Source organism: Sinocyclocheilus grahami, unplaced genomic scaffold, assembly GCF_001515645.1.
Source record: "Sinocyclocheilus grahami isolate Dianchi unplaced genomic scaffold, SAMN03320097.WGS_v1.1 scaffold1631.1, whole genome shotgun sequence".
NCBI classification, from domain to species: domain Eukaryota; kingdom Metazoa; phylum Chordata; class Actinopteri; order Cypriniformes; family Cyprinidae; genus Sinocyclocheilus; species Sinocyclocheilus grahami.
In genome coordinates, this window is record NW_015506810.1 from 107,699 (window position 1) to 131,436 (window position 23,738).

At 37.0% G+C, this 23,738-nt stretch overlaps 2 protein-coding genes across 4 annotated transcripts in view; one reads left to right on the forward strand and one right to left on the reverse strand.

Annotated features, from left to right (window-relative positions):
• The window catches only part of LOC107571662 (regulator of G-protein signaling 19-like), a 32,097-nt gene extending 27,546 nt beyond the window's left edge, over positions 1–4,551 (forward strand). The window contains exons 4-6 of the mRNA XM_016257997.1: positions 3,954–4,025; positions 4,181–4,415; positions 4,528–4,551. Coding sequence (XP_016113483.1) covers positions 3,954–4,025; positions 4,181–4,415; positions 4,528–4,551 — 331 coding nt within the window. The remainder of the gene's footprint in view (positions 1–3,953; positions 4,026–4,180; positions 4,416–4,527) is intronic.
• On the reverse strand, positions 750–23,384 carry LOC107571665 (transcription elongation factor A protein 2-like). 3 transcript variants are annotated; one of them, XR_001607220.1, is made up of 11 exons: positions 23,142–23,384; positions 22,503–22,565; positions 21,073–21,178; positions 20,751–20,844; positions 20,167–20,303; positions 19,845–19,901; positions 16,496–16,650; positions 16,256–16,402; positions 15,857–15,928; positions 14,821–14,881; positions 750–776 (listed from the first exon to the last, which is right to left on the reverse strand). XR_001607220.1 is itself a non-coding variant. In XM_016257999.1 (10 exons), exons 1-10 carry the CDS (start codon positions 23,208–23,210, stop codon positions 14,873–14,875), a joined length of 909 nt encoding a protein of 302 aa, XP_016113485.1. In that variant the 5' UTR covers positions 23,211–23,384; the 3' UTR covers positions 14,299–14,872. The 3 variants fall into 3 exon arrangements, 1 of the variants encoding a protein (XP_016113485.1); XR_001607221.1 differs by lacking the exon at positions 750–776 and adding an exon at positions 11,842–11,860; XM_016257999.1 differs by lacking the exon at positions 750–776 and having other exon boundaries at positions 14,299–14,881.
• Between the last annotated feature and the right edge of the window lie 354 nt (positions 23,385–23,738).

Below are 23,738 nucleotides of genomic sequence, written 5' to 3' on the forward strand. Positions count from 1 at the left end.
ACTAGTGTAGTCCATACAGTTACCAAATGAGTGACTTTTATAAACTGGTTATTTCTAGTGAATGAAAACCATACAGCATGACCAGCATTGTCCAACTGATTCCCAAACAATTGACTCTTATGAACCAGTTGTTTTAAGTCAAGTCTAGTCACCTTTATTTATATAGCACTTTATACAATACAGATTGTGTCAAAGTAGCTTTACAGTGTTAAACAGGAAAAATGTGTGCTGATAATGCAAGAGGACAATAGAAAACCGTCAGTTTATCAGTTAAAGTCAATTCATTGTTTATTCATTGATGTCATCGTCCACCTAAGTTCAATTATCTTCCAATAGTGACTGTGCAGTCAACAATGTTGCCAGAAATTGTTCCCCAACTAAGCAAGCCAAAAGCAACAGTGGCAAGGAACCAAAACTTCATCAGTGACAGAAATGGAGAAAAACACTTTGAGAGAAACCAGGCTCAGTCGGGGGGCCAATTCTCCTCTGGCCAAACGAAACTAGCATGGTGTGGTTTAATTCCAGGCTGCAACACACATCAGATTGAGCAGAGGACTCGTCTGGTTCTCATGGTCTTGTGCCGATGGCCGACAAGGTCTTCACAGGGGATCTGTCTCTGGGACTCATCTAGTTGACATGGTCTCCGCTGACATTCAAGGCTGTAGAGGTCGTCTCTAGGTGCTGATCCACCATCTGGACTGGATACGGGCTGGATCCTGGTGACTGCAGTGACCATCTGATCTGGATACGGACTAGATCTGGGTGGCTACGGTGACCTTGAAATAAGAATAAAACAGACAAATATTAGGTTCTAGATATTATCAAATTGCCAGAGTTTTGAGATTACAGCGGACATGAACAACTATAATGCAATAAGAGCTCGCTCAAGTACTGATGAGATAAACCATTCAGGGCTTTATAAGTAATTAGGAAGATTTTAAAATGTATACTATATTTAATAGGGAGCCAGTGCAGTGTTGACAGAGCAGGGCTAATATAGTCATACTTCCTGGTTCTAGTAAGAACTCTAGCTGCTGCATTTTGGACCAGCTGCAGTTTGTTTATTAAGTGCGCAGAGCAACCACCCAATAAAGCATTACAATAATCTTGTCACAGTACGCTGGAGCAAGGGAACGAGGAGACATGGAGATTTCACAAAAACAAGCGTCTTTAATAATCCAACAGGAGACACAGAACACAAGGAAGACATTCAAGACCTGACAAAAACAAATGGAACAGACTGGGACTTTTAAACACAGGGCAATCAGGGGAACACAGGTGCATGGAATCAGTCAATTAACTGGGACACGGAACACATGGGGAGGGAAAACACAACAAAACCAATCCATAATCCTGACAAATCTAACCTTGAGGTCATGAACGCATGAATTAACATTTCTGCATTTGATATTGAGATTGCAGGTTATAATTTAGATATATTTTTAGGATGGAAAAATTTGGTTTTACAAATGCTAGAAACATGCCTTTCAAAGGAAAGGTTGCTATTAAATAGCACACCTAGGGTCCTAAATGATGACAGAGAATTGACAGCACAGCCATCAAGTGTTAGACAGTTTTCTAGATTATTACATGCAGAGGATTTTGGTCCGATAATTAACACCTCTGTTTTTTTTTCTCAGAATTTAACAGTAGGAAATTACTAGTCATCCAGTTTTTTATATCAGCTATGCATTGTCAATTTTGTGAATTGGTATGTTTCGTAGAGCAGTGAAGAAGTATAGAGCCGAGTATCTTCACCATAACAGTGAAAGCTAACACCATGTTTCCTGATGGTATCTCCCAAGGGTAGCATGTATAGCATGAAAAGCAATGGTCCTAGTACTGAGCCTTGTGGCACTCCATACTGCACTTGTGAACGATATACTTTTTCATTCACTGCTACAAATTGATGACAGTCAGATAAATATGATTTGAACCATGCCAATGCAATTCCACCAATGCCAATGTAATTTTCTAGTGTATTCAAAATGTTGTGGTCGATAATGTCAAATGCAGTGCTAAGATCCAGTAGCACTAATAAAGAAATGCAACCATGATCGAATGATAAGAATAGTCATTTTTAACTCTGATGAGAGCAGACTCTCTACTATGATACAGTCTAAATCCTGACTGGAAATCTTCACTGATACCATTCTCTAAGAAAGAACATAGTTGTGAGGAGATTACCATTTCTAGTATCTTTGACAGAAAAAGGAGATTTGAGATCGGTCTGTAATTAACTAATTCTCCAGGATTAAGTTTTGTTTATTTATTTTTTAATGAGAGGCTTAATAACAGCCAGTTTGAAGGTTTTTGGGACATATCCTAATGACGATGAATTAATAATATTCAGAATAGAAACTATGACTTCTGGAAGCACCTCTTTTAGGATCTTAAATGGTATAGGATCTAACATACATGTTGTTGGTTTAGATGATTTAACAAGTTTACATAATTCTTCCTGTCCTATAGCAGAGAATGAGTGGAATTGTTCCTCAGGGAATCTATAGTGCACTGTCTGATACAATACTAGCTGACAGCTGCATGGTTATAATTTTATCTCTAATAGTATCGATCTTGGAAGAAAAGAAGTTCATAAAGTCATTACTGCTGTGCTGTTGGGAAATGTCTGCGCCTGCTGATGCTTTATTTTTTGTTAATTTAGCCACTGTATTGAATAAATACATGGGGTTGTTTTGTTTTCTTCTAAAAGAGATTAAAAGTAAGCAGATCTAGCCGTTTTTAGAGCTTTTCTGTAAGTAGAAGTACTTTCCCTCCATGTAATACAAAATACTTCTAGTTTTGTTTTCTTCTCTTGGAAGAAAAGAAGTTCATAAAGTCATTACTGCTGTGCTGTTGGGAAATGTCTGCGCCTGCTGATGCTTTATTTTTTGTTAATTTAGCCACTGTATTGAATAAATACATGGGGTTGTTTTGTTTTCTTCTAAAAGAGATTAGAAGTAAGCAGATCTAGCCGTTTTTAGAGCTTTTCTGTAAGTAGAAGTACTTTCCCTCCATGTAATACAAAATACTTCTAGTTTTGTTTTCTTCCAGCTGTGCTCCATTTTCTGGGCTGCTCTCTTTAGGGCACGAGAGTGCTTATTATACCACGGTGTCAGACTGTTTTCCTAGAACTTCTTTAAGCATAAAGGACCGACCTTGTCTATAGTTGAATGCATGGAGAGTCAATAGTTTGTTACACCATCAAGTTTTTCTGAGCTACTGGATATGCTAAGATATTGAGACCAATCTGAAAGATTATTTACAAAGCAGTCTTTTGTTGTAGAAGTGATGGTTCTACCATATTTGTAACAAGGAGTTGAATTTGCAGCTTTAGCTATATGGCGTATACACGAGACTAGATAATGATCCGAGATATCATCACTCTGCTGCAGAATTTCAACACCATTAACATCAATTCCATGTGATAGTATTAAATCTAAAGTATGATTATGACAATGAGTAGGTCCTGACACGTGTTGTCTAACCCCAATAGAGAGAGTTTAGAGTTAGAAAGAGTTTAGAGTGTCTATAAATGCTGATCCTAATGCATCTTTTTCATTATCTACATGGATATTAAAATCACCAACAATTAAGACTTTATCTGCAGCCAGCACTAGCTCAGATAAAAAAATCAGCAAAGTAGTCCATCCAAGTCCCGAACAAATAACTCTTAATAACCAGTTCTTTTTAGTGAATCAAACCATTTTTTATGACTAGTTTAGTCAAACCAATTCACAAAAAAATGTACTCTTATGAACCGGTTCAAAGCCATATGGTGGGACTAGAGAAACTTATGAGTTCATAATTAAATTAGAAACTCAATTAAGTTTCTTGAGTAATGAAAGCTTATTGTATGTGAGAGCGTTGTGTGTGTCTAGATTGTTTTGTTTTGTTCAGGCACTGCTGTTATTTCTCAATGCCATTTTACCACCTTCTAGTCTCACTGTTAGGAGTGAAGATGACAAGCACGAGCGGAGGAAAGCCCAGGAGACCAAGCTGGAGCCCTTTCTATGTGAACCATGGTGAGAACACACACACACATACACCAGATACTGTTTTCATCATGAGAGTTGAGCTGTTTCTCTCAACCAAGTCATCATGGACTATTATGTTTGTTAGGAATGTGAATGTACCTAATGTCTCTCTCTCTCTCTCTCTCTCTCTCTCTCTCTCTCAGCCCCAAACCGACGATAGAGGAGATAAAACAGTGGGCGCAGTCTTTCGATAAGCTGATGAAGAACCCAGCAGGGAGGAACAAGTTCCGTGAGTTCCTGCGGACGGAGTACAGTGAGGAGAACATGCTTTTCTGGCTGGCCTGCGAGGACCTGAAGAAGGAGATCAACAAGAGTGCCATCGAGGAGAAGACTCGTTTGATCTACGAAGACTACATCTCCATCCTCTCATCCAAAGAGGTACATACACAGCCACAAACACACACACACACCCTAATCAACACACACATAATGACAGTGTGAAGTAGCAGAATGGTTCAGTGTAAACTTCTTTGCTGTCTTTATAATCAAGGGTTTATCCTATAATCACATCTGAGTAAACGTTTAAGACTTAGTGTGTGGCAAAGAAACGAGGCTTGAAGGAATTCTGCCAGATGTATGATTGAAGCTTAATGTTTTATAAGGCTCATTTCCTGAGATACAGGCATCTAGCACCATATGTGGCGGTTGATTCGGTTTTCTGTTATGATCTGTTCATGTTTTGTCTCCTGTCGATGCGAGACAGCAGGGTGTGCATGTATTGTACACAGTATCGTTGCATTCTCGGTGCGCACATGTGCTGCTGGTATGCCGTTTAATTCATTGTGTTGACATGCTGAATGTGCCTCTTGGCTTTTTCATCCTCGGAGCCAGAACTCACACCTTCAAACTCCACAACTTTCAAAAGGCAGCTGAGGAAAACATACTTTCTAGAAGTAAATTAAGGAGCAAAGGTTGAGCAAAGGAAGCTATAAATTAATTTATAGCTGCTGGACTCTACTGCAAAGCGGTTATATAAATAGAGTGGGAGTGAGTGAGTTCAGATGGAAGCGTTGTGTTGACCTGAGCTCCTAATTCCAGTGCTTGTACACTTTTGAGTGTCTGGTATGAGAATGAAAGGAATCCTTATATAGAGTCATGAAAGAAAGTAAACTAGAGAGGTCAGTGTAGTAATAGCCGTGGCCCATGGTGCACAGGTTTCATAAAGTTTAAGAGATTAATGGGACTGAAACTTGAAAACATATCTAAGATTTTTTGAGGTACACTGCTGTTCAAAATTGGGATTAGTACGGATTTATTTTTTTTGAAGAGATTATACTCTCCAAGTATAAATGCTCAGCAAGGCTGCATTTAATTGATTGATTGAAAATACATTAAAACAGTAATACTGTGAAATATCATTACACTTTCAAATAACTGTTTTCTATTTTAATCTAAATGTAATGTATTCCTGTGATGGTAACGCTGAATTTTCAGCATCATTACTCCAGTCTTCAGTGTCACATGATCCTTTAGAAATCATTCTAATATACTGATTTGTTGCTCAAAAAACATTTCTTATTATCATCAATGTTGCTGTTAGGTTATATTGCATCATATTTGTGTGGAAACTGTGATACATTTTAGGGTACTTTTATGAATAGAAAGAACAGCATGTATTTGAATATAATGAATGATATTGAATGAAAGGAAAAGTCATTGAAATGTGTTGGTAAAAAAGGGTGATAGAAGGGCTTGATGTCACTGTTCAACATTGTTAATGTTTTCCTGAGCTGCTGAAACTAAACAGCTTGGAAATGTTTCTGCAACTGTACAACGTGCATTAATATTTAATGAAGGCAAGCGTGGTTCAGTTTCTGATTGGTTAACCGTACTCTAGCATATGGAATTCGAAGCAGACCTTTAGTTGTTGTAATAAATGTTACAGCAATAATAGCAGATAACCATACGTTTGAATTTAACTCTTAACTCTTTCATGTCATCGCAATGTTTTTTTCTGTCAGTTTATCACACAACGTACATGTTTTAAAGAGAATATCTCTTAAATTATTTGTCAGCATTAGCGAATAAGAACAGCATTGCACAGGTTTTATAGTATTGTACGGCAAACTTTAAAAAAGAAGCCATGAGCTGCTGTAAAATCCATTTCAAGATTTCACTGGCCCAGCACACTTCATTTATACACATTTAATGCTCAGTGTTACGCCTGAAACTCATTTTCTTTACAGATGCCTTCAGCAGCATCTGAACTTACTCGATATTTAGAACATAGTACGAGCCGGCTGGACTGATGTTAACACTGTGAGCTGCGCTACCACTCGAAACTTATTATATTTTATACATTTCATAATGTGAATCCGAAACCAACCAGTACTGTGCGAGTGAGTCCACAATAATAGAGCATTTTTAGGCTTTATATATCAGTGCTGATCTGAAAAACAGGTGTTAATTTTTTTTCCCTTAACGTTCTCCTTCCTTAAGCAGTTCTTTTAGTTTGAGCAAAGAAACCTTAATATCAGATGTGTTATTTCACATTGAAATGAGGTAAATCATCCACATCCGCTTGGTACTTCCTGGATTTGGTTCTTTGTAAATATTTATATGCAAATATGCATCACATTAAGTTTATTAGTTTGTTAAAACTGATCCAAATGGATGAAAACTTTATATGCAATTCAAATACATACAGTACATCTTAAATTTAGGCCTTACATTTTTTTGAGTGTATATTATGTAAAATTATGCGAAATAAGCAGCACAATTAAATATACATTCTTTAATATTGACTGAGAACCAATATGGTACCAATATATCATGCATCTCAACACATGCTTGCAGTGCAGCCAGTTTCGATAATGATAATAGGAGTGTTTGACTTTGTTGTATCACTAACTAGCAATTGTCCTCATCCTCTTTCAACAGCTGCACAAATCAGACAGACTTTCACAAACTTGTATTTGATTGGAGACGGGGACTGTGACCTAGAGCCGCTTATGTTTACATCAATTTCTTTAAGGTGCCAAAATTAATCTAGCCTTCTAACAGTCTCAAACTAAGGAGCTTTGTGTGGAGAAAGGAGTGAGTCTGTCAATAACCGATGTGTTTCCATCATCTGCGTTACGGCATCACCAAATGCTCACACTGCTCTTTGTTACAATACGTTTTGGTTTCAGTGTGTCAAGCTCTCACTTCACATGCTCCAGCCTCAAGGTTTTGCCATCTCATCCGCCTTCCCTCACTCTTTCTTACGTTCTCACCGGTCGCTCTGTGAGATTTTCTCTTTTTGTCTTGTATTCTCATGAGATTTGCAGTGCCATGACATACAGCAGTGAGATCGGTCCCTGACTCATGGACTTCTATGGACACTTATTTATTGACATTAGCATTATATTTTGTATAAAAATAAATCAAGTTATGTTTTAAAGAGTATGTTTATGGTTTTCTGGACCAATTTTTTTCTTTGTTTCCCAAAGTCTGTGACCATTACTGTGTAACCTCCCCTCGCCCTTGGGTGCCATAGCAGGACGCCCTCTTCAGGTTGTGGTTGGGGCTTAAGGTCCCTTTTAATCCAGGCCAGCTCAATGCCGGAGATGATTTCATCAAGAACTCGTCTGTAATATTCCATAACCTTTGACTTGGTTGCAGATTATTTTGAATGTTTTTTTTTTAAAGAGAAGATATGACTATAATGATAATAATAAAGATGTTTGTGTTATTATTCATTTACAGCTTGCCAAGAGATTCACTGTGACTGTGGCCCCCAAAAGGGCTTTTCACACTCTACTCAACCCGTAAATACCTTAAAGCTCAAAGTACAATTCGGTTTTGATGCGAATGCTTACACTGTGTCCGAATTTACATACTGTCTAGTACTACATTTGGTTTGAAACTTTACTTTCAACCTTTAAAAAAAGTATGTTCTATATAATATGAATATGGGTAGTAATAAAATCCTGACGTACTACATCCATCACATTGTTACTGTCCCATGACGTACTAGCGCCAGTTGTTGCTTTACTGCCAATCAGTCAGCGATCAACGATCGTGGCCTCATTGGATAGTAAAGTGTCCATTGAGTGCACACTCCAGAATCTCAGCAGAAGTAGTAGATGACCTATTACCCAGTACTTTTCGCCTACTGTTTTTCGAATACTAAGAATTTGGACATAGGCTTACTACTTTTTTGTGTTTTTCACATTCTAGATAGTATAGAAGCAGACATATTCAGACTCGGTATTCATGCGTTCAGCTGAATGCATAGCCTTTGAAAGTCTACTACATTTGATAGTTTGTAGAAAGATTTATTTTCATCCAGAAGTTACTTATGAGCGATAATTTATTTTTATTTGTGTAGAGTTGATTGTATCTCTTAAGCCCCTCAAACAAACATTTGACATCATGGTGTCTACTGGTACCTGTGGTAGTTTGTTGTTTCAAAGACTGTGGACAAACTAATTTATTTTATTTATATTTTTTTAATCGAATTTTTTTTCTGTATTTTTAAATTAACTTATTTTCATGACAGTATATTTACTTTGCTGAACTGAAGCCCCCCCCCCCGAAATGTTACGCCATCAATATTCAATTTTATTTTCTATTTTTCCTGCAATCATACATTATGTGTGCAGTGAAACGTACATTTTCCTTAAGGTGTGCCTTTAACCCCATTGTAACCAATGTTAGGATATAAACACTAACCCAGAATGAAGCATTGTGTGATATAGAATAAACTAACTTAAAATGACATTAACCCAGGGTGCACAATCACACAGGCTTTATTTGAAATGTGAGAAGCCCATAGGACGGTAATATGATCTGTTGTGTCCCTCTAAATAGCATTTACACTTAAGTTGACCCCCCTCTGCACATCTGGTTTTACTTTAAGGAAGTTGACTAGAATGCAAGCAACATTTGTGCACTTTTTGTTTCGAATTAAGAGCTCTATATGATGGAAATTGGAATCGTCTTTTCTCACGTTGGCTTCTTAATATCAGTAGCTATACATGCCTTTTTCAGATTGGACTACTGAGGTTTCCTATGATAATTCTCATTATTATTGTGTTGACTTGATCCGTTCAACAGCAGGACTAACCGTAACCACATACAGTATCTAACCCAGTGTAAGAATCCTAAAATGCTGAGGGATTTTCTCTGGCTTTATCGTTCTTGTTGCCATCTCTGAGAACATTTATGGAAATATTGTAATATTGCCAAAACAATCACAGGCAGCAGTCAGGCGGCTCTCTGCTTCTGCCGAGGTGACCGCTGACTCAAACCACCAACAGTGTACAGTACAAAAGCTTTATGCACGTATCAGCACTGTTCAAACATCTGTGTTGCATAAAGTTTGAATGTATGAAGGAAAGAACAAATGGCTAAAAATGTGAGACGGAAATACCAATACAGAGAGACATTTTTCCCTCCCCCTTCAAGTTCCACAAACATTCCTGGAGCCAAACTTGAGGTTCAGTTCAATAGACAAAGACATGAGAAACTTGCTCTCACTGTATGAAAGCATAACAACCTGTGTACTTAAAATTGGCATGAAATTAAAATTAACTCCATATATCTTGCACATGCATGTAGACGTTATCGTGACTTCTCCAATCATTTAGTCCATTTTTTTAATGAATGTACTGTATTTTAGTTTGATAAGGTTTTTATTGAACATTTTTTTAATTATTTTTATGCAGTTGTTAAAGTCCATGTATTACTTTTTAACCAATTTTGACCACCGACCTGGAAATGACATTTCCAACTTAAACCGTTGTAAATCTTGAATGCTTTAGAGCACAGACTTAAGTTTGATCGCTTCTTTTTAAAGAAGAAACTTGGCAGGCAGATATTGCTGAAGTGAAAAAAGTGATATATATTTTTTTTTTTCCTTTTCAAAAACAAGAGGTACTGTAAAACTGTGAGAAAATCAAAGCCAGAAATCTAAAGTTGTTACAAATTTGAGGTTGAGATCTCAAATAAAAAAAAACTTTTAATAATATTTTGTTTGGGTGCAATACCAAATGTTTCCAGAAAATGAAATTATTTTTCCATTCACATTTTTCATTTTCGATAATCCGTTACATTCAGATGTATGTCACAATATGGAAGAAAAGATCGGTTTATGCCGCACAAAATGATTGGCTAAAATCAGCAGTTCGAAACGTGCACAACTTTTTATTTTTAACAGGTTTTATTTTTATATACAATGACTGCTTTTAGGAAGAACTATGGCATCAAATATTTAAATACTTGGGATAACACTTTCCAATAAGGTCCTATTAGTTAATGCATACAATTAACAATGAGCAATACATTTGATACAGTATTTATAAATCTATGTTAATGTAATTTATTAAAAATAAAACCATTCATTGTTCGTTCATGGTAAGTCTGGTCCATTAAATAATGTTAACATATTCATCTTTTGATTGTAATAATGTGTTAGTAAATTAGGAAATATTAAAGTTAATAAATGCTTTAGAATTGTTTATACTTCATGGAACTAATGTAGTTAACTAATATCATTGTAACATTACCAAGTTTTGTTTGAGGCACTGAATCAATCAGTAGCTATTATCATTATTACAGTAGCTATAATTTTATTTATTTTTACATTTTTAGAAGACTAAGACTTCATTCTGACAGACAGCAAAACATTTTGACCACTTCAAGTTAAATCCTTTTCATTATTTGTAGTCTGAACAGCAAAGACACATTTGTGAGTGGTTTGAAATTCAATTAGAATGAAAATTTCTGTTAATGCAGCTCAATCTGAACAGAACAGATCAGATTTATTTTTCACATTTGTTTTGCATTGAGTCGTGACTTTATTAAAACATTGCATGTTTCTCTCTTGAATGAATATGTTTACATTTGGATATGGAGATTGAGATTTGTGATATCATTTGACCTGTGGGTATCTTCCCTGCTTTAGAACAACTCGTTTTTCTGGTAGTCTACACTGAAAAAAAAAATGGTATCTTTGGTAAATAAGGTATAAATAGCTCTTTAAGGTAACTAATTGCAGGTTACCACTTTTTACAGTGTACATGTTGCATCCCTTCTCCTTCACCTGAGGTCTTCGATCCATGGTTTATTCCCTTGAAGGGCCTATAAACTTCCTTCAAGCACTGAGCATTTTCATTAACCCAGCCATCATTTGAAATCAGCAGATCAAAACACTTGCCTACTGACCCTCTAATTCCCCCGTGACCTCTGTGGAGGCTCAATGGATGCAGTTGTTTAGGAGATTTCCACCATGTTCCATCACAGGTTCAAAGCTCTTTGATTTCTTAATAATCTGGTGGGTCTAAACCCAAATGTGGTGTTATTTAGGAGCATCGTCACTGATCTCCTCAATCCAAAACCATCTGACAGCATTTATTTTCAGTAGCCATAATTAAGAAATGTTGTGACAGCTTGTAGAACATTACTGCTCAGGCAAAGGCCAGACATATTTCACCAGCTGTGCCTTACACAAGTCACAAAGGGTCAGTTCTATTCTCAGATTTGATTAAGATCAGCTTCACAATATGAGGACGCTACTGGGAAGTTTCCGAAATATAGGACCAGTTTCATGTGCAAGGCCTCAGGATCACGGAGATCAAACACTGGATTTAAACATCAGCCTCATCAGATCATGATACAAAGTTCAGTTAATACAGCAGACAAATGATGGCACTGCAACACAGCTGTTCACTCTGTTGAGTAATGGCCGACTGCTTCCTCTAGTGGAAAACATCTGAAGCACAATAAAAACAAGCAACAAAAGCTAGTTTGGATAGTTTGTAATATATATATATAGGATAGTTTACCTCAAAATTAATTTACTCACCTTCATTTGATTATTGGTGATTTTTTTTCTTCTTCTGTGGGAAACAGAAATATCTTTAAAGATGTTCTGAAATGTTTTCCACATGATGATATAGTGAATGCGGATGAGGGCCGTCCAAAACGACAAAAAGCACCATAAAAGTGGTGCATACTACCAAAATATAAGTGGTTAATCATGCTAAACAACATCAAACATCATTGGTTCCAAACACCATTGACGTCAACCCTGTTCATATTTGAATACAGTTAAAGCTGCAGTCAGTAACTTTTTTTTTGGTTAAAAATGATCCAAAATCAATATTTGAGCAAGTACATAACCAGCCAGTGTTCGAAACTATCGCCTTACTTTAGCCTGATTCACAACGGTTAATTTATAATAATGTTTTCTAATTTGAGTGGTACGGGTAGGGTTTCGCGGGAAATTCGAGCATGCTGCTGCATCATTACGTCACGTCTGTAAACATAAAGAAGTTGTCCCGGCTACTAGCTATCGCATGTGAGGATCCTGCAGGTGGCCGATCGTTTATAGCCTTTTCTCACAGCAGCTAGAATAATTAAATGTATCATTTTGATGGCGGATTGTAATCCAGAAAGGATTATATGAAACATGTGAATTAAATTATATTCCAGTTTTAAATGTGCTTCTGATTACAGATAGCCTACACAAGATTTGTATTTTAAAGACAACCAGTTCGAAGGGAGCATAGTTTGCTTTTTGGGTTAAAATAATTTATTGGTATGAAATTCAAATGGTATGACAATTAAGGGATTATACTGTACAGAAATTGAAATCTACACATACACACTCACACTATACTCAGTCACGCAATGCTGATGTTGTTAACATTAATCTGAGAATAATGTGATATGATCATGTGATAGATTTAATCACCATTGGTAGTGAGATTTATGGTACTGCTTTTTTCCTCAGTTGGTCAGAACAAACGTGGCAGACTTGTTACTTGTTCGGATGACAATATCAAGTGACAATTCTTATTTGGGTCATATTCCAAGACGTAGGCTAGAATCTGTGATTACTAAGTATAGGATTCACACCGGTGCGGTGACTGACTGCCACACATACTCTTCAGAACATTAGATTAATCCGCGCTGGAGCCGTGCCGACTCACAGAGGCAAAACGTATGGACTGCAGCTTTAAGATCCCCTACCAAACGTTTGAGATATAGATATATATATATATATATACACACACACACACAATACTTTAAATCAGCAAGGATGCGTTAACTATCAAATGTGACAGTAAAACCATTTATAATGGTACAAAAGATTGATATTTCAAATAAATGTTATTTTGAACTTTCTATTCATTAATGAATCCTGAAAATAAAATGTATGATGGTTTTCACAAGAATATTATGCAGCACAACATTGATAAATAATAATGTTGTTAACATTAATCTGAGAATAATGTGATATGATCATGTGATAGATTTAATCACCATTGGTAGTGAGATTTATGGTACTGCTTTTTTCCTCAGTTGGTCAGAACAAACGTGGCAGACTTGTTACTTGTTCGGATGACAATATCCAGTGAAAATTCTTATTTGGGTCATATTCCAAGACGTAGGCTAGAATCTGTGATTACTAAGTATAGGATTCACACCGGTGCGGTGACTGACTGCCACACATACTCTTCAGAACATTAGATTAATCCGCGCTGGAGCCGTGCCGACTCACAGAGGCAAAACGTATGGACTGCAGCTTTAAGATCCCCTACCAAACGTTTGAGATATAGATATATATATATATATATACACACACACACACAATACTTTAAATCAGCAAGGATGCGTTAACTATCAAATGTGACAGTAAAACCATTTATAATGGTACAAAAGATTGATATTTCAAATAAATGTTATTTTGAACTTTCTATTCATTAATGAATCCTGAAAATAAAATGTATGATGGTTTTCACAAGAATATTATGCAGCACAACATTGATAAATAATAATAAATGTTTCTTGAGCAGCAAATCAGAATATTAGAATGCTTTCTGAAGGATCATGTGACTCTGAAGACTGGAGTAAAGATGCTGAAAATTCAGCTTCATTACTTACAAAAATAGAAATCTGCTGTTTTAAATCATAATAATATTTCACAATATTACTGTTTTGACTATTTTTGAACAAATAAATGCAGTCTTGCATAAGATTCAAAAACAGAAAAAAAGAAAATCTCATTGACCCTTAGACTTTTGATTGGTGGTGTACAGGAGTGGATGAGCCGATTTTAAGAGAGTATTAATGACCAAATTTAGTTCTGTTCCTCACCTAAAGCTACTGTATGACTTCAGAATTACTCCAAATATGGAGTACAGTCATACAAACCACTTTTATAAAACGATGTTCAGCAGCTTAATTAAGTTCGACTGACTGTTCCTGTTCCCTACTCACACACATAAAACACAAAAACACACACTCAAGCCACCAAATATTCTTAGCCAAATTTACTGAGAGAGAACAGTCAAATTATTCATACAATGCATATGAACCTTCAATTGTGTACCACATTCTGTTTGTCTCTTCGTCTACAAGAAGCAAACTACAGCCTACACCAAGGCTCAAATATTAACCATAATCCTTTAAATCTCCCTAAACTCTGGAAAAGCAACCAACCATTCAAGATTTGGTTAAATAAATCATCTGCGAAGTGCATAAACTGCATCTACATATGAAAAGCACGTGTACAAAAAAAGATGAATGTGTACAAATTATTTCAGCAATTACTTGGCACTCATAGAGCAGAAAGGCACAAGCGCTATATCAAAAGGCAAAGCAAGACTGAACAAGCCAGCTGACTTACTAGGTCTAAGTTATCGGCAGTGCATGAAAGGCAATGATATTACACCAGTAAAAAAAGGGGGAAATATACAGAAACAGCTTTTTGCAACACTCATTATAAATTACAAAGCTATGAAAATTAATGTATAAAAAAAGACAAAAGAAAGAAAGAAAAAAAATTCCTTACACTATGAATTCAGGTCATCTCTTCATATGAAGATTCCTGCTCACTTTAGTCTTTAACAAAACTATGAAGAGAGAAAACAGAAGACAAATGAATATACAGTAAAAGATATGTTTTCTTTTCTATAAATGAAAAACAACAACGAGTGGAATATAATCGAATAGCTTGTTTCCTAATAAAAATACATGAGAAACAAAATTGCAAGATAGTTGATACCTTTTTCCCCCCCCAGATATTCTGAATATGTATTGTGTAGACAGTGGGGCTAGTTGTCACACTTTGTATTATGTGAATATTTCTCAGTGTAGGTTTATTTTATTTCATTTTGTTACTTTTGTGACAACATCCCAAGATGGGAGTCTGCCATTTTGCTTTTCCATAAAATGTAAACATTATTTTTAAGCTAAAACAAAAAGTCATGAAACAAAAAATATAAAAGGTAAAATATAAACCTCATTAAATCCATTCTTTCCTAATAGCCAATTTATGCAGTCAGTTAAGTTGGTAAACTTTTATTGTAAAGTACAGCTGTGAAGTTTGCCTACAGTGAGAAAATACTGCCACCACGAGATATTCTGAATATGTATTGTGTAGACAGTGGGGCTAGTTGTCACACTTTGTATTATGTGAATATTTCTCAGTGTAGGTTTATTTTATTTCATTTTGCTACTTTTGTGACAACATCCCAAGATGGGAGTCTGCCATTTTGCTTTTCCATAAAATGTAAACATTATTTTTAAGCTAAAACAAAAAGTCATGAAACAAAAAATATAAAAGGTAAAATATAAACCTCATTAAATCCATTCTTTCCTAATAGCCAATTTATGCAGTCAGTTAAGTTGGTAAACTTTTATTGTAAAGTACAGCTGTGAAGTTTGCCTACAGTGAGAAAATACTGCCACCACGTGGCTACATTGAACAAACATGCCTCATGGTCACAATGAATTTGACAGTTTTTTTTTTTATAGTCTTCAGCAAGCCTTACTACTCATGTCAACCGATGGCTTTTGCACTGCCAGGTGTGTAGGGAGATTCTTACCTTCCACCGGTTTCCACACTCGTTGCACAGCACGAAGGTGGTCATGGGTTCATCTGCGCTGCGTGTCTGGACCTGTGGAGAGAGATTGTGCATTCCTGCTCATTTCATGCTTCAATGCAGTTTAAGCCCACTTGCAAACTTCCTTTCAGACATACAAGCGAATCAAAGACTTGTGCGAATTTGCTCCGAGCACAGGTATGCGGGGCTGTTTGTGTTTCAGAAACTTGATCCACCCGGTTTTCTTTTTTAAAATATGGCTTAAGTGTGCAAATAATTTTAGAAGGACTGTATTTGTAACCTACTGTTGCGTCATGCTTCAGATTGATAGTTGTTTTTTATAATGACGGCAAGTATAAATATTTCTGGTTATAAAACCGGTGAGATGTTGTAACAGCATACCTGAGTGTAAGTGCAGTTCTTGCCCTTGCATTTTCCACAGATGAACATGTCAGTCTCTGTGCCGCCCACTTTGGAGAGCTGATGCTCTCGAATGGACTCCTTGGTCAGCGCTTTCCTGATCTCTTTCAGCTCTGCGCTTGCCATCTCCTGCCAAACATGCAGTTAACACAAACACACTTCACATCCCGCAGAGAAGCTGCAATTTAACACTTCGCGGGCCAAAGTCAGACCCAGACATACCTCTGCAGTCATGCTGGCGATGCGGTCTGGAGAGATGTTACCGCACAGGACGTTCCGGCGTAAGTCTGGGTTTTTCTGGTCCTTGAGGTTGGAGATGCGACTTCTCAGTCTGGTTTTGTACTTCATGTCAGTAGACGTTAACTCCTGGTAGATATGTGTCATGAAGTACAGTCAAGAAAGCACAAACTCAGTTGCATTATTTTACATTTTCCTTTAAAGGTGAAGCACACATTTATTTATTTATTTTAAATGTCAAAATATATTCTCATTTCCCAGCAAAACTACTCATTGGCAAATGGAAATATAATGAAAAAGTATAAATGAGAAGTGTAAACACTATGGCACAATCAAAACATTGCACTGTTTGTTTAAGGTAAAAGGTAAAGGTTTGGATGATTATTATTGGCCTCTACTGGTAGATGTTGTAACTATACAAGTTACAGGCAAAATACATGTTTGTCTATTCCAAGTTTTGAATTCTGACTAATTGTTACAAGCAAAATATGAATCACCAACATTTCATATACTACCGTTGTATTCAGACGGATGCAAAAGTGACAGTAAGGACATTTAGATTGTTACAAATGATTCCTATTTCACACAAATGCTGTTCTTTTGAACTTTCTATTGCCAATTCAGTGCCATATTGTGTAAAAAAAATATTAAGCAGCACAACATTTTCAATACTGATAATAATTAGAAAGTATTCCCGTGCAGCAAATCAGCATATTAGAATGATTTCTGAAGGATCACGGTACACTGAAGACTAAATTCAATTTTCCTATCACAGAAATAAATTGCATCTTAAAATATATTAAAACAGAAAACTAGTTATTTTAAATCGTTATAATATTTCACAATATTACTGTTTTCAGTATTTTTGCTCAAATAAAAGCAGCACTGGTGAACATAAGAGACTTATTTTAAAAACAAAATAACAGACCCTAAAGTTTTAAGCAATAAATGTGATGTATTTTTCCTGTCTCTCCAGAGTGATTTGGCTCATTTATGGCTCAAGTGATTAGTTCAAAAACAACAAGCAATGAGCAAAGACGGCAGATTTCAAATCACAATCTTACACCGGCCCTGCACCTTCAGGTAACCACTTCAGAGTTTAACAAGAATGCTACTGTATAGCTTTCTCCAGGGCTGCGTTCCAGTTCACTATTTTTTTGCCCTTCACTTGTTTACTCGGATGTACGTCATTGATTACGTTGCATGAGTGCCCACTACTGGCGGAACCCTTGGAATGGGCTGAACTGGAACGTCCTAAGCCCTTGATCACTTAAAATCCGCTATGGAGTTGGTTTATTGTTTACATGTTTCCCCTTACGAATTTGTTTGGTGCAGCATTCTGTATGTATATAGATATGCTTGGACTGTTATAAAAGTAAAAAAAAAAAAAAAAGTATATATTATAGAGTTGTTTGGGGTGGGGATAAATTAAACGCGATCTGCGATGACGTCATAGTCGTGTTGCATTGTGGTCTACAGAGCGGCCTAAAGTGTGCATATGAAGCAGACTCACTCCCTCGGTCAAAATCGAGGGTTCGAGGGTATGGCCATGTAAACTTCCATGTAAAGTGGAACGCACTTCTAAATGGTGGCGGGGATTCCCCTGAGGGAAAGTGCTTAGGGAAGTTTGCGAGTGCATGTCTAAAAGTGAAGCCCAGGGCCCGTTCTTCGTACGTCGCTTATTACATCCGAGATGAAATGTCACATCCAAGATGATCCCTGCGTTCCATTCGGAAGGGCTCATCCCTATGCCCTAATCCCTTCAAAGGGTTTACCCTTCGGAGTGAGAGCTTTGAAGGGTTGAAGGGTATAGGGGACCAAACAACTGTTTCTTGAAGTACCCTTCTGCGTCATCATCACGTGCCCACACGGAGGCGCCGTCATCATGCAAAGAATCTGCGCAAAGGATCATGGGAGCCCGAAGTGTGCATCAGTTGTACCCTTTGAAATCCTTCATTCCAAAGGGCCCTTTGAAGTGGCCAGTTTTGAGCACTTAGGTTTGGAACGACCCTTCAATATGGCGGCCATGATTGTTTTCACTCCGAAGTGCCCTTCAGAGGGCGATATATCCCATTTGGGATGCACCGGATATCATCGCGCTAATCAGGATTTGGCTAATTCGGTTCTTCGAGCGCACCTGTTGTTGATGATTAGTATGGCTGGATTGAGTTATCTGAGATAATTGCGTGTGTAACATTTGGACCAATCAGACACCCAACTTTTTGTTATATTTAACAAATAATATCGAACTCCCCATCACCTAACCAAATGGCCAATTACGAGGGTCTATGGACCCTTCCTAGTTATGGTTAATTATTCATATTTCCCCATGAGCTGATTCGCTACAGTGTTCATGGATTGGTTTAAAAAGGGGCTATGTATCGATACTCTAAACCACGATCAGCAATGCAGCGATTGGCTGGCGGCAAGACAGCAACGTAATGACATCATATAATTAATAAAGACACCTGACGAAAAACTTGACAAATTTTGGGACTTTTATAAGGAAACAGCCAAGCGAACAAAACTACATAAATGTTATAATAGATCAATGAAATGTGCACTGTTTTTATTTTATTTTAATTTTTTACATGATTCCCAATTATTTATATTCACAATTTCTAATATTTGTACAGGCTTTACATTTTTATTTCAATGTAGTAATTAGCAATTCATTTAATTTTATATTTGAACAGATTTGTTAGGTGACAGCATTAATTAAAGTTTCTTAAGGGTCAAGATCATGTTATCTGCATCCCCTGCACTCCATCAAGCCACTCATAATACATATGACATACACAATCAAGACATAATAGCTGTCATCACTTAAATTAATGCACAACTCTACATTATCTGTATAGCATGTGTGTAAGACTCGAATACAATTATGAAGTAATCATTTTATGATGAATAAATCTTTCAGTGAGTAAAACTGGCGGTGTCTGTAGTATTAAAGACTACACAACATTATCTTTAAATGATTATTATTTTAAATTATTGTCCCTGGATAAGTAGGGTACTCTTGTAATAAAGTAGCAGTGGTAGAGGAGAGATTTTAAGTATCAATTCTGCTTAAAAAGATGCAATCTAATCCTGTTTACATGAAATAAGCCTGCTCCCGAGCAGGTTTAAGCTTACGGACCTATTGCTATGACAGCAACTCCGGGATGAGCTTCGAAAAACAATCCAAGATCACGCCAAATCGTCAACAATCAAATCCAGCTAACCGAGTTAGCGACGTACGAAGAACGGGCCCCTGGTACTCTCTCTAGACCACCAATGATCATCCCGACATAACACTAGCTAATGTAACTTTTGGTAATGAGAAGGATATAATCTTCAATCTGTGCTGCCAGGTGTTCACAGTCTACGCCGATTGTCTGGTAATCACCTGAGAAAAAGAAAAAAAACAAAAACACAAAGAAGAAATCAACTCCAATATTTTAACTCAACTCAAATTTTAAATCTAAACACTATTTACATTTAATAATGGTTAATTGAACATTTCAGTTCCCTTAATTTCACTTAACTTTTTATATCAAGTGCAATGAACTTACTATCATATTTGAGTGAAATGAACTGGTTTTATTTAGTCAATTTCACGGTTAGATTTTACATTGCAGTTACTGACTCCGTTCAGTTGGTTCAGCACTTACCATCAGTCTGCAGGGCCGCCACCAGCAGCTCTCTGCATTTACTGCGCACGCTGTCCGTCGTGACAGGTGCAGGTGGGAAGGTAGTGAATTTGGGGGAGACGGGGGTGGTGGGAGTTTTTGGTGTCTCCGGCTTGTTACTAGAAAACAAAAGGTAACATAATTTCACTGTTTTGTAAAACTGCATAAAATAATCTATATTGTAAAAAACAAATACATAGAACTGAGGGTTTGTTTACTTCTTATTCATGTTTTTAACAATTAATATTAAAGAATCAAGAAGTTGCTATCTAAAGTATACATTTGTTTATTTTACTTTTTTTTCATCAAGTTACATTTTTTTATATAATTACTCATTTTAAAATTGTTATCTAATTTAGTAAATATTATGTCAAATAAAATGCATGAACATCGTTGTATATTATATTTTATATTGTTGTATATGATATATTTATATCTGCCACCCTTTTTAAAATGAAACATATGCATGGATGAATTGTTCAAAATAAGATCTATAATATGCATTTAGAAAATAGGTAGGATGAATTGTAATTTCATGACGACTTTAATGATTAGATTCCACACACCTGGTGTCGCTGGATCCAGGATAGTCTTTAGAAGATGAGGACTGGAGGGGAGATCCTCCTTTTTTCTTCTCCTCTGATTTACCCTCAGATCCATCTACATAAAAGAAGTCCAGCATTAACATCAGGACACAAACACTGCATTCACTATCACCAAGTTAACTAGTAACATCCTTAAGACAATAAAAGCTAGAAAGCAAACAGAGAGCAGCTTCGTCCCACCACTTTTTAGAAGGAAATTCTTCAGTCTCCTCCATTACTGTCATTCACTCTAAAATAAGTGTATTTTTTTTTCGGTGTGTGTGTGTGAATAGGGATGCAGTACCTAGCAGTTTCTTCCAGGTCTTGATGAGAGATTTGGCCAGTGTCTGCACCTCCTCATCCAAGCTCTGCTTCCGCACTGCATTCACTGACATCCCGATCCGCGTGGACTGCACCGTGGATCACAATGAAACAGAAGGAAGATCACGTTTGTTACATTAAATATACCACTGGACTATCACAACATCCAACCCAGTATTGAATAACCAAATATGACGCTTTGACTACCTGATCCTTCTGCTATAAAATGCCCAAAAGAGGGGAGATCATAAGTAAATAAAACAGCAAGCAAATGCCCGCTAAAGATTTTCAGCTATAAAAAAGCAGTGCATTTAATACTAGGCATGATCGCCTTTACTATTTTAATCACAGTATATCAGGCACTGCTCTGGAATAGACTAAAACACAGCTCTGGGATATGTTTTCCCCATGTATTATTTTTTCTTCTGCGTATCACTGCTGTTTTTATTTCTCAGAATTCTTCCTCAGGAAGCCAATGTGAAGCCAATGTGTCTGTACATTAACTTTAACTAACATAAACTTTAACTAAAACTGGAAATTAGGGATGCACAATATATCGGCCACCATATCGGTATCGGCCGATAAATGCTAATTTTTCTGTTATCGGTATCGGCCTGATAAGAAAATTTGGCCGATATCTTAAAGCCGATAAATAATGCATTATTTCCTTCAGAGACACTTCAGATGCTTCACTGTTCGTTTGGAAATATTAATAAAAACTATAATAGATTCTCAGTTAAACTAAAATAATACTGATCCATCCAATGACAATAATCCTACAGTAAATGCATGTAAAATAGGCAGTTACAAATATACTGTATATACATACATACAGTAGTGCATTTGAAACACATTGGTAGATTCTAAAACAAACACTGGCTCTGTTCAGAATGGAATACTGTGTATACTAGTATTAAAAAAAAAAAAGCATATGAAAAAGTATGCACCGTTCAATCTATGCAACATCTGCAAATGAGGCATAGAAAAATTATTACTTTGCATTTTTAAAATGATGTAACTTTTGTCATTACGATCACGTAATGAGTGAAAATATATACAGGATCTATATGATTTGGATATATACAAATTATTCATTCATCAGACTGGGAATCGAAGGTTGAGCACACTCCATTGTGTTATTTAACATTCCATGCAATATGTGCCGTTGGGTACTGCACTTTCTGGAAAATGTAGTAGGTCATCCAGATATTCTATGCATGCATAGATTTTGCACACTAAGCACTGATTTCATTCTACACACTGCTGAAATATTACAAGCAGTACGCCATTCCAAACACAGCCGATGAGAACAGCAGCATGGGATTCCCTGACTGGAAGAGAAAGTCATGATCATGTAATCCAACACGGCACATGCTCTGTCCACAGACGCCGTCTCCAGCCCTGCTGAGATACCTGTAGGGTCTCCAAAGACATCTTCATGTTCTTCAGCTCCCGAAGCAGGTCAATGGCACCATCCTGAAGACAAAAACAAAATACATTGATCTTGCCATGAAAATAGCTATAGATGCTGGTATGGAAATAAAAAAAATTAATCAATCTATCTTGATGAAAAAAACACACACACACACACAACGAGGGCGAAGGACTGTTCTCAAATGCATTAGTAAACACTGACTTCCACAACTAGCTGTTTCACAGAAAACCCCAGCCAGTCTGCACATAGATGCTGTGTGGTGTGAAGTGTTGGCTTAAATGAGGCTTTTATTTACGCTGAAGAAATTTGGAGAACAACCAGCTGCCAGCTCAACACAGTACACTAACGCTTCAAACATGATGAGAGTAAAAGCCGATTGTGCATTAAGATTGGCCAATAAGAGCCCGGCGGTTGTCTGGATGAGGATGAAACGGGTGATAATCACACACACACACACACACACACACACACACACACACACACACACACACACACACACAGTAACTAGATCTCGTGCTTGTATAAAGAAGACAAACAGAAACGCACGCGCGGATGAAATCAACAGTTCTCTCTCCTGCATGTTTTTCAGATGCTAGAAGGAAATCGGTCACACTTACAGTGTTTTTCTTATGTACCATTTTGTCCAGCTTCTTTGCGATGCGCTCCACTTCTTGGTGCTTCACCATGTTTACAGGTTTAGGGCTGTTTGATGGCGCTCGATGGCCTTGCCTCCATTTATGTGGGGAAATGCGCCCGTCTCTGTGAGTGTCTCTTTTAGTGGCAGTATGAAAGGAATCCGCTGCCTTTCTCTCCGCTCTAGAATGTTGTATAGCGACGTTCGAATCGCGAGCGAGTCGTTCTTTTCAGTCGAATCTTTCCAATGAATCAAATGAACCGGTTCACAAATCAGACTGAATCGGCAACAGCAGTTCTCAAGTCAACAAACTCACCGAAACCGAGAACCGCGTCTTTTTCAGACATGATTCATTCCCAGTGAGCTGACAGTAAAGGCGGGCGTACACGGTGCGATTCTGAAGGTCGGAGCGTCGTGAGTTTTGGCACGATTGAGTTTATCCGAAAATCGTATGGAGGCAGTCACACACAACACGAATTTACTACGATTTTACAAACTCTGAAGTAAGCATACAAATTCATAAAAATATGAATTCTGAGGACGAAATAGTTTTCTTTGTGGCAGGCGGCTTGTGGCGTCC